The 12,172-nt window shown below is 34.9% G+C and overlaps 1 protein-coding gene across 2 annotated transcripts; it reads right to left on the reverse strand.

Annotated features, from left to right (window-relative positions):
- Positions 1-1,707: 1,707 nt before the first annotated feature.
- On the reverse strand, positions 1,708-7,927 carry LOC147386119 (subtilisin-like protease SBT4.3). 2 transcript variants are annotated; one of them, XM_086423311.1, is made up of 10 exons: positions 7,802-7,927; positions 6,717-6,808; positions 4,740-4,834; positions 4,415-4,652; positions 3,728-4,238; positions 3,551-3,624; positions 3,241-3,459; positions 2,847-2,958; positions 2,553-2,766; positions 1,708-2,452 (listed from the first exon to the last, which is right to left on the reverse strand). In XM_086423311.1, the coding sequence occupies exons 1-10, from the start codon at positions 7,895-7,897 to the stop codon at positions 1,929-1,931; spliced, it is 2,175 nt and encodes a 724-aa protein (XP_086279437.1). In that variant the 5' UTR covers positions 7,898-7,927; the 3' UTR covers positions 1,708-1,928. The 2 variants fall into 2 exon arrangements, with proteins under 2 accessions (XP_086279437.1, XP_086279438.1); XM_086423312.1 differs by having other exon boundaries at positions 1,709-2,452; positions 4,740-4,831.
- Positions 7,928-12,172: the final 4,245 nt, after the last annotated feature.

The raw sequence follows: 12,172 nt of genomic DNA on the forward strand, positions 1-12,172 counted from the left end.
GCCTGAACTCTATTAGAGTTCTTATTTCTGTTGTCGTATATTATGACTGGCCTTTATATCAGTTGAATATTAAAAATGCCTTTCTACATGGAGACTTGCAAGAGAAGGTATATATGGAGCAGTCACCTGGATGTATTACCTCTAGTAAGATTCGACTAGTATGTTGCCAATGGAAGACAATCTATATGTTAAAACAATCGTCTAGAACTTGGTTTGATAAATTTAGCTCAATTGTTCTCTCCTATGGATTTACTAAGTCTACTTCTGATTATTCATTTTTTTGTGAGGCACTTCTCTAGTGGAATTATTATGTTGATAGTTTATGTGGACTGTATCATCATCATTGGAAGTGATTCTAATGGTATCTCAGATTTGAAGACTTATCTAGCCAAACAATTTCACATTAAAGACTTGGGTCTTCTTCACTACTTCTTAGGTATTGAAGTAGCTCGTTCCAAATAAGGTATTAATTTGTCTTGAAGGAAGTATGTTCTAGATTTATTATCTGAGACTGGTACTTAGTGTTCTAAGCTAGTTGATACTCCTATGAATCTCACTACTAAGCTTGATGATGAACATGGGGAGACTTATTCTGATGAAGGACGTTACCATAGGTTAGTTGACAAACTAATCTACCTGACTATAACTCACCTAGATATTACATTTGTTGTAAGAGTAGTTAGCCAATTTATGTATGCTCCGCAATAAACTCATTGGGATGTTATGCTTAGGATACTAAGGTATATGAAGGGGTCATCAGGAAAAGAATTATTATATAAACTTTCACCCTTTATATCCATTACTGGCTTCTCAGATGTTGATTGGGCAGGAAGCCAGATTAATCGTAGATCTACTTCTAAATATTGTACCTTCATGGGAGGTAATTTTTTTATTTAGCATAATAAAAGACAGTAAGTTGTAGCTCGTTCTAATGTTGAAGCAAAATACTGGGTGATGGCACATACTGCATGTGAGATTCTTTGGGTTCAGAATCTTCTAAAGGAGATGGAGATTGAAGTCCCTACTTCTATGCCTATGTATTACGATAATTAGGCTGCTAGTTATATAACTAGTAATCTAATATTACACGAGATAACCAAGTACATTAAGGTTGATTTCCACTTTATTCGTGATATGATGATGGCTAAGAAGATATCTACTTCCTATATCAAGTAGAAAATCAGTGGGAAGATGTTCTCACAAAATCATTCTCTAGGAGTTCCTTTCTTAATTTTTGTACCAAGCTAGGCATGTCAAATTTGTATGCTCTGACTAGAAGGGGAGTGTTAGAGTTCTTATTTAATGTCGTGTAGGCCCAATACTTAATCTCACACGACCCATGTCTTATTTCTCATTAATGTAAGGTCGTGTGAACCCAATACTTAAGCCCACACAAATTACCACATGTTTTTAATATAAAAGAGAGGCTAAACCCTATTGGGAGTGACCTACTCATTCTCCTCTCTATGCTCCTCCTTCCCTCCTTAACCCTAATCTTCTAACAAATTGAAAATCAGATTCGTGATCAAATTGAAATCCTCCCTCATTGAAATGCTAAAATTAGTTTATCAGAAATTTATAGTCTATACAAAGAAGATATTGCCACTAGAGAAAAAGTTTTAAAATCAAGAATATACTTAACCCAAAGCTGGACCGGTGGAGACACTCCTGATTTACTAAGCACAAATACTTTGCACAAATATAATAGTTCTTATTCGTCGCCCTCGGCATGTACTTTGGGCCATTTAACAATACAATAAGTCTATGAAGAGGATGAATATGATGTCATGCAAACTCATGAATTAATTCATTGCTCATATAGTAATATACAGGACAACATGAGTTACACATAGACATGCTTTTATTAAAAATCTAAATTATTTTAAGAGCATTCTGATCTCTTAAGCGGGTTCTGCCCAATAATTCTTCTACCCAAACACAATGATTGGACTTCTTACGCTGTGTACACCATCTGACCATGAGAGCCAAGCAGAGTTGACTGGAATTGCTGGAAATATTGGTCCTCCTGTAATATTCACAACGAAATTCTGCTTCTCTGTCAATGACTTGAAAGAGAGAACGTTAGGAGTAACAGTGATATTCAGTAGTGTTTGTGAGCTGATTGTTGCCTTATAAGTAGAATTCGCTATACCAACATTCGTGACTGTCCTCGGGAAATATATATTGAAGTGTTTTCCTGAGGTTATATAAGCAGTCATGGAAGGATAATTGAGAAACACCTCAGTTCTGTTGCTCTTGCTGCAAGTTATGTCCTGTTGGGTTATGGTTCTAATCATCTCTGCTGTGTAACCAATGTCACACAACATCTGAATGTAGTCACTTTCTTGGGTATCATACACTAGTCCAGGATGTACAGCCTTTACGGGATCAATTTGGCCAGCACCATAAGCAAATTCTCCTCCTCTTTTATTGACGACTTTCATGGGAGAAGCTATTAAAAGAAGACATGAAACAAGACTTACTACTACTCAATATTTAGAAATGTAAGATTGTGACACATTTAGCAGGGAACCCATGTTGGGTGAGATCACCTGTGGTCATAAGAGCAGATTTAATGGCTGCAGGGGACCATTCAGGGTGAAATGTCTTGACATAGGCAGCAGCACCGGTTGCATGAGGACATGACATGGATGTTCCAGATAAGATGTTATAGTTTACAGACCGTTTGTCATCAGGAAACAGTGAAACCGTTCCTTTCGGAGACCACCCGGCTAGGATGTCAACACCAGGAGCACTTATGTCAGGCTGCATTGCACAAACAAAAATCAAATATATATAATAAACCTTATTGTTATTAACATATAAAATATTAACATGAAAAATACCTTTAGAATGCCAGGCAAAACTATGTTGGGTCCTCTTGCCGAGAATGAAACAATAGAAGGAGCATTAGGATCATGAACAGCTTCACTCTTTTTTATATTGGCCGTAGGCTTTCTGCACAAAAAGTAGGTCGAAGATAAGCTCCCATTTCTCTTTTTTGAAGACTTATCCCATTCTAGTAATTGGGATAAGGTCCAGATGATGATGATGATGACATTGTTAACGTCTTTAGGTACATTAGTACCTAGTAAGTGCACATTTTATTTAACATTGCCTTCAACCAGAAGCCCTATAGCTCCAATGCGAAATGAGTTGATCAAGGAATGGTGCATTCTTGATAGTGAAATGTACCATATAACCTACTAAGACTCAAACCCATTTTTCTAAAACTTTCACCTGGTGCTATTCATGTAAGACTTGATCTTTTCGCCATCAGCACTTCTAACAACTGTAGCTGGTAGTGGAAAAGATAATGCGTAATCGTTTGCTATATCAGTTGCCATCACTGTTCCTTGAGCCCCGGATACTAAAGGCCCACCCCCATCACTAAGATCATTGCAGAGGACAATCTTCCCTTTCGATAGTTTTGAACTCCCTTCAGTACCAGAGCAGAACCTGGATTAATAGAAACAAGAAGAACGAAACCCATTTAAGAAAACAAAAACTTTAAGTACAAATTGGACTTTTTGCCTAATTTTTTTAGTACCTTGTAGTCTCATTCTCCCCATACACAATAGGAAAGAATGTTTTGTTTGTAGGGAAAGTGTTGATTGCACGTCCCTATACTCAGTAAGCAAAGATTAGAACTTAAGGTGATGAAATCGATAAACATTTAAACAAGCTGAACATAAGTCTGGAAATGAAATATGAAGTGTACTCTCACCACAAATGTCTTCCCATTGCCTAATGTGACCTTGCTAATTATTCGGCGATCCAAACTATTTGCTGCAACAGTTAGCATCCACGGTGCACTATTTGTAACAGTTTGCAAAAACGGACCATTATTTCCCGCAGAAGCAGATGTAAGGATACCCTTTTTCATGGCATGAAATGATCCTATTGCAATAGGATCTGAATAATAATATCTAGGCGCACCACCAAGTGAAAGAGATAAGATGTCTACACCATCATCAATAGCATCATCAAAAGCTGCAAGGATGTCATGAGCAGTACACCCTTTACTCCAACAAACTTTGTAAACAGCGATCCTCGCAGATGGAACAGCTCCTCTTGCAGTTCCTTCAGCAAGGCCATAGAGGCTTATGTTTCTCACTTCACGTCCAGCCACTGTTGATGCAGTATGTGTGCCATGCCCTTTTGTGTCACGGGGAGTCTTTTCTTCCCCTTCCTCAAAGAATTTGTCAGCTTTATAAAATCGTGCACCTATAATCTTGCTGTAATTTCCATGGCAAACAAAATCAAATCAAAATGAAAGTTATACAGACACTTCAAAATGAATGTAGACTGTGACATACTCTCGACGTGTCTCAAATAACATAGACTTGCATTACTCTTAAATCAAGTTTCTCTATAGTTCATGTGCGAAAATTTGATTGAAGAAAACTCTTACTTGTTACACTTGATGCTTTTGCAAACACCCTTCCATTTACTTGGGGGAGGACCTATTCCTTCATCATTGAAGCTTTCTGATTCCGGCCATATTCCGGTGTCAAGGAAGCCGACAACAATATCACTCTCAACTTTAGGAAGTCTCTTCGCAGTAGTTGGAAAATTCAAGAAATCCCATGATCTTGTTGTGTGAAGTTGGAGTGTTCTACTAGGAAAAACTGAGACCACACCTTTCATGCCTACAAGTTGATAGTTTTGTTATATTTGTCGCAACTATTTAAAGATTTAGAAAGAAAGAAAGATAATACATGTTCCATGAGTATTACCAGTTAGCTTTTTTAGCTCTTGATCAGTGAGACTTGCTGCAAATCCATTGAAGCTCTTACTATAGCTGTAGATTAAGGATTCCTTTGTCGAGCTACTTAAACCATTCAGCATAAAAGTGGACCAGTGTCAGCATTTCAGACATTCAAAGCAAGGTTTGACATTTAAATATTGTTATTGTACGCTAAATAATGGCCATTATAACTGCGTTCTAGTATTATTTTGGAATTTATGAATGTTATCTAATATTGTTTTTGTTAGTTAAGCTCACATTTTTCCAAACTAATTTTTATATATCTGAGTTGGTAACCCACCAGTAGTTATTAGCTGAGATGGTAAGGATGACCGGGTTTGCTCCCCAGGTCACACCTTTGAGTCTCTCTATGCCTCTCCACATAAAGTGATATATTTAACTGCTGTACACATGCAGGTGGATAGTACGTACAGCCCGCCAAAGAAAAAATATGTGTAATTGAGTTGATAGCCCGATATGCCGTCCCCTTTCTTCTTCTAAAAATTTGATTGAAAGCTTCATCCAATATTTTCCCCTAAAACTAGTTAACCTTGCTTTTGTGAAACATGTTCGATCAAACAACAAAAGCAAGGAACTAGTCCAATATTGATATCAAACAAATTAATAGCTTATCTTGAACTGGTCTAGGTTTGGACTTGGCCTCGATAATTTTGACATTTAGAAACAGGACCTAAGATTTAAGAGAAAAAAGTCTAAACTTGATGTATTTACTATTTAGGGAGATATGTCAATCTATCTAAGTGAAACACTTTCCTTGCTTAGATAGTAAGATTTTAAGCCTTACTAAGGGCCGCTTTGCTCAAATGGATTACCACATCAACAATCCAACAACACAGCCCTCTAAAGTTCATCGAAAATTCACATCCAAAAAAAAAAAAAAAAATTTAGCTTGATCCAAGGTTTTGACAATGGATGGCCACAAAAAAAAATAATTTTAAAATCAAAATTCCCAGAATTTTTTCCTGTTCCCTTAAACATCGGATCATGTTTTTGGATGCCACAAGGTGAGGCCCAGGACCCTTAGCAAGGGTGAAATCCTTAGCAACTAAGGCTGGCCGGACTGTTTTCTAATCATCAAGATTGATAGCCAAGATACCCTATTATTTGTAATGCCATTAACAAATGAAACCATAGAATAGAGTTTTGGTGATGTATGAACCATAAAGGCTTGATTTGAATCCATGGCTTCAAATCTCGTCCAAGACAGTCAATCATCTCAGTCTCACTTAAGAATGAGTGAGATATTTAATGTGAAGCGACCTGCATATTGTCTCATTTGATAAGTAAGATGATTCGGCTAATATTTTAAAAATATCAGTTAGTAAAACTCAACGAAGTGCAATTGGATTTTTGTATTAAGTGCTGATAATCTGACTTGGGCATGAGGCAACTCAATGGACTTACCTGACGTGACAGGCTTGGGAATCGTAGATGTGCTCTCCTCGAGATACAAAATACAGGTCCTCATAAAAAGTACCATTTTGTATCCCAAGAGGAGCATATCTATGATTTCCAAACCTGTCACATCAGATAAGTCAATTGAGTATGCCACGTGCCAAAGTCAGATAATCACCACTCTTTTGTATTTTTTTATTAAAATTATTAAAAATAATATTATAATTCAAAATTTTATGATCTAAATAAAATATGATCTTAGGACTACTCATCTTCTAATAATCCATCTTAATTTATAAAAAAATATTATAATTATTTGCATGTATTAATTAATAAATAATTATAAATTGAGTTAAATGATTTATCTCATCCAAGATGTGACAACTCTTACAAGTAAACTCGGTATTGATGAGGCAAGATGAAATATCAAGCTTTAAAACCACGTTAATTTGAAATATCAAAAGAAAATCTTAAGGTCCTATACAAAAGAAAAAAAAAAAAAGGGAAAAGAAGAGGAACAATGAAAATGAAGACCAAAGAACATATATACCTGCCCTCAAGCACTTGTTCTAGGACATTCAAATGGACAGATTCTTTTGAGAATCCTCCCTTTGGTTGTTCATCCATGAAGACAATATAAACCTACACAACCATATATATGATACCAAAAAATGAAATACATAAGAAAATCTATACTCTTCGTCAAATTCTTATTCTATAAAATTGAGATCAATTGAATGATTTCTACTTCTACATCCAATTCTATCATAAATACGACGAAGGGTTAAGCAAGCAAAGTGATAGATAAATTAACAAACAATTATATAATTTCACAATATACCCCCTCCAAAACAAAATTGGATTCCAAAACATTGGGAATCCAAAATCAGGATTTAAATAAGAAAATCTAAAATAGAAATTATCCTAAACACAACTAGAATCTAATCCAATAATCTAGATTTTACTTCAAAAGAAATGGAAAATAAAAATAAAAAAACTTCTTGATCAAGATTTAATGCTAATTGGAGGTCCCAAGAAGGACCACGTTTTTCTCCTCTTCAATCGCCTATTTGGATCATACCATCAGATGAGATCAACAATTCCCAATCTTATATTAATACAAACTGATCTTTTCCTGAAATAAAAGATAGATGACTCCTGATGTGAGTTTGAATTATGTTTCACTATAGAGGAAACCAAAAAATGATTAATTCCTATGCTTGACTCAGGCTTAGCATTATTCTTTACAAGACTTACAATATATACAAATTATGTCATCCAAATGCTTAAAATGAACGTCGTGCTAGACATTTCAATATTGCATATAAATAATATCCGTGCCATGTGGTGGTTGTGAGTTTCATACCCAGTACGAGCATTAATTCCTCAGGGCCACCTGCAACAGCACACCCTCACTTACCTGATGCATATGATGTGTAGACGTTACACGTGCCCCGGGACTAGTCCTTAGACAAGACCATGGTCTATCGACTGGGCAAAACCTAGATACAGGTCTGATCCACTGTCTACACAGATATATATATATATGATTTATTATAGAATGACAATGTAATAAAAGTTAAATTATGCCAAAGAAGAAAAAAAAAAAAAAAAAGTTCGAAGAAATTTCTTTGCCTTTCTCTGAATGTCAGTGCTGACAACATATTGGTTGAGGAGGAGGAGAGTGATCAGAGAGCTGAGCAACCGAGACCAACAAAACATATTTGCCATTGTTGGGGACACTCCAACTGTTCAGAGTTGTGTAAATTGTGAAATTTCTGTTTCTCTAATTTGATATTTATATACCTAACATTAATTTACTCATGTGCATCTCATTAAAAGATTTTGTGAATCCATTTATTATGAAATATGGATAAAATTAATCATAAGTCCTCAAAGGAACAAATCCAGGGCCGGGTCAACGTATCTTTTCTTACTTTCTACAAATGGAAAATTAATTATTATAGTATAAATGGAAACTAAGTTCATTTATTGTATTATTACTTAGTTTTGAAATCTAATTACAATTCTAACCAATTTGGAAATTTGGTTGTAAATCATAAATTTTATTTGTCCATGTTAATCCCCTCAAACCTTATAATTAATGAACCAAATAATTACAGCCATTATAAAAGTTGTCAGTCTCATAAGTTTCTTTCATGACTTGGTTTTTTCCATAACTAACTTGGTTTTTGCCATAACTAAGATGTTGGGGCACGTGAGATGCACGCATTCTCTAGTTAATGACATTGAATTGGTTTTTGTCAATGTTTAAAACACCGATGATCCAACCAAAACTTTGATTAATTGGGATCCAATTTGGTTGAACCGATTTCTATATTTATATATACATATAATTTGAAGAAAAAAAATTACAATTAAGGAAAGTGTTTTTATCAATGTAGGTCCAATGACCTTTAGTAATATTTATAATCTTACTTAGCTAGTAAGGAAAGTGTTTTTCTTATTTAATAATCTTAATATTTCTATAATAAATAAAAAGAAAATCCCTCAAAAAAAGGATGATTTAATCAGAAAAGTGTATGCGGGTTGACCCTTGATAGCAATTCCGAGTACGGCAAAAATTCGATTAGTGAAAAATTGGAGTTCTATTCGATTTTTATTGCAAAAAATCCAGTCTAAAATTTGATAAATGCAAAATATGCAGCATATGCTTCATACGTGTATTATCCGTTTCATTTCAAAAATTCAGCCATATGATAGTATGATGATGATGAAATTGGTGGTGATAATAATGATGGTGATAATGAAGACATTGAGGTTATTGTTCTATTGATTTTTAAAAGAAGACCAAAGTCAAAGGACAAATCATCAATTTGAAAAATTAAGGTGTAATCCCAAATAAATGTAAAGGACCATTTCATTATTTTTTAAAGATAAAATGGGCATTTGTCACATAAAAAGGTGGATTCCTTCAAAATTTTGAAGCATGGACGTTCCAAAGTTGACTTGTGTTAAACGTCACAACTTAGATATAAGTTTACATTTTACAACATACAACAAGTTATAGTAGCATTTTTTTTGCACCGAGTTATTATCAAATTTAAAAAAATGTGTTTTATTCTTTTCAAACTTTAAGTCTTTGAATTATTCATAATAATTCAATAATCTGGAGAATAATACTTTCATTGGAAAAAATGAAAAATTCGTGAATTTTTCAAGAATTAAACAGGAGATTGCTAACAAGGGATTTGACTAGCTTTTTAAGCTTTAACCATGATTTCCTTTTCAAATTCAAGAATCGATGTGTAAAATAAGCGGTCGATCTTACCAATTAAACCGATGCTCTATTAAAATCAATGGTTCTTAAGTGATTTCTGGTTTTTAATAAAACAGACCAATAATTTTAATAAATCCGGTTGGACCAGGTCAGATCGTCGGTCCAGTTCAATTTTTAAGAACTGGTTTCTATAGATCCCTTGAACGTATTATAACGTATTATCTAAACAAAAAATTTAAAAAGAAAGGGTTGATCCACTCCTATTATTTGTCAATTATGTCAAAGAACAAGACACGAGTTTTGAAACAAAACTATTGTACTTTACAACTATCAAAACATAAAAGATTGAGTTAGTGTTCTACTTGACTCCCTAACATTGGCGAGACTCGTATATACTTTGCTTCAGGCAATTTAGTTGAGCCAAGCAACCATGAGTCTGACATGCCTAATAGTTCTAGTAATGCAAAGCTTAATTAAAAAAACAGTTCGAGCGTCATCTAATCTTTAAGCTACTAGGGAGTGAAAATTCATTTTGAGTACATTGTCAGATTGGTTTTCAATCCTAAAGTTGGAAATCTTCTTTTTACTAAAAAAAGATTTATTAAAATAAAGTGTGACAAATGCTGTACATTCAAGATGTGTCGGGAGGTGTTAACAAGAGTTTTTGTAGATAGTTTAGACATGGAAAAAACCAGTGTAAATTGTAAGATGGCTGGTACCACATCTGTTTTGCTTCTGGGCATTTTATAAGTTTATAGAACAATTTTCGGACATAGACTATAAATTATTTATTTTTATTTTTTTTGGGGTTTGCATCTCCTGCTTTGCATGGATATAACATCTAGCACAAGTAGATAACAAAAAAGCCATTTTGTTCTTTTTTATAGACAATCCAATTAGTCCAAATTTATTCATCCAAACCTTTTTATGATGCTTGTACATCATCTGAATTGTACTTGGGAACAGTACAGTTATTCATCTAAAGGCCTCGTATAAATCTCTCTCTTTTAATTGTGAACGTCTAAGGAGGTTGAGAGGGCGTGTGCTGTCTGCATAATAACCATCTTCTTGGGACAACAATACCTATAGAAATTGGCATGTTGAAAAGTCCCAAGGTTTTGGATTTGGGGATGAATCAACCATCAGAGATATGAACCTTGTAAAAGGTTGTTGGTCTTCAAACCCATCAAAGCGACCCGATTTCATTCATGAATCTGTCTTGGAGAAGTTCAGTGAGTGTGTTAACAATTTCACCCAAATTGTTATTAGTTCGGTTGCTCTGTCTCGGTCTCTGCTGCTTGTAACAGTCTTCTTGTATTTGTGAGAAAGAAGAGACAAGAAGTGAAACAAAGCGACATATAGAGAGATTTAACCAGTCACATGCTACACTTGGTTTGTAAAAATTGTTATTACTCACCAACAAAGCGCAGAACAATTATTTTTTATTTTTTTATTTTTTTTAAATATGAAAGGGTCAAAAAGGACACAAGGGTCCATATTTGTAGAATCGGTTTTGGGTGCATAGGGTAATCGGATAGCCATTGAGACCCTTAGATTGAGCTCACGATAGTTTTGACATTGAACCCATTTATTAGTCTATTGGACACCATTTGATCTATTATGAGTGTTGATTTTTGAACTCATCCTGATAGGGGGAATCAAAACTCAGCGACATGGCATGGGCAAAGACTCGTAGGTTCTGTCCCTTGGGATTCTGTGGCGCCCCGTCGAATGCTAACACAAATCCCCATGTCAAAACTCGAGGTACTAGGTGGTACATCGAAACTTCGGCATAATCTCCTCTGTTTATGTTAGCATTCCAAGGCGTTCAACCTGCACCTGATAAACGACATACAATCCTGCATATATATATATATATACAAAATAGAATACTAGCGGAAGCCTATATACGTCTAATAACGTACAAAATATCAGAGTGCGGAAGAATAACCAGAATACAGGATTATAGAATTATTTCTCACTCTAACAAAAGTCCTAACGCTCAGAACAAAATTTATAATATTTTTGGACAAGTCGATACCACTAGGGGGTATAACCCCAATACTTACCAAGTGACGGATTCTGGCTGTCTATCTGACCCACCAGATGATTCACACTCATGTTCTACACCTGCCTCGCTAAGCTTCGGATCTGAAACTAAAAAATGGAGAAGGAAATGGTGAATAACAATGGTTACCCAGTAAGGAAACAAACAATTTCTGCCAATAACCCCTCCTAGCATGAACAAATAAGCATACTAAGTCATTTTAACATATACAAAATTTTACAGAAGAAACTACGATTAACTGGTACATATAGCCAGGATGAGCAACTAAACATTTTAAAACTTACATTACATCGATCATCATTACTCACTATAACATTCTCTTTTTATATAAATCTAATTGATCAAATGGAAACATTAAACATGGATTTCATTTTATATATCAAAATAAACAACAAATACATAATACACAATGGTGGAGTATTAGAATTAGAGAGTTGGGATTCACGACTGGATCGCTCCCAGTCGGGACATGATGTTACAATTCTTCTCTGGCTTTTAGTTCTTGATTTTGTGGTCGGTCGCTGCACTTACCACGCTTAGTTGACCATTTATCCGACTCAGGCTGGCCGTTTGAGGTGACCGTAAGCAATGGATCTCTTTTCGATGTGTTAGAACGTTCGACTACTATATATTATTAGTTATCACTGACTAATCATCTTCGTCTATGCCTATCAGGCGTACATGTGATTCCCAAATA

The sequence above is a fragment of the Akebia trifoliata genome, chromosome 14 (genome assembly GCF_017979445.1).
Source record: "Akebia trifoliata isolate Shusen 1 chromosome 14, ASM1797944v1, whole genome shotgun sequence".
Lineage (NCBI taxonomy): Eukaryota > Viridiplantae > Streptophyta > Magnoliopsida > Ranunculales > Lardizabalaceae > Akebia > Akebia trifoliata.

Coding starts and splice junctions, on each gene's coding strand:
- LOC147386119 (XM_086423311.1), bottom strand. CDS start 7,897: ATGGCAAATATGTTTTGTTGGTCTCGGTTGCTCAGCTCTCTGATCACT. Junction 3,460..3,550: donor GGGGAGAATGAGACTACAAG/GTACTAAAAAAA, acceptor CTATTAATCCAG/GTTCTGCTCTGGTACTGAAG. Junction 2,767..2,846: donor TTTTGCCTGGCATTCTAAAG/GTATTTTTCATG, acceptor TGTGCAATGCAG/CCTGACATAAGTGCTCCTGG.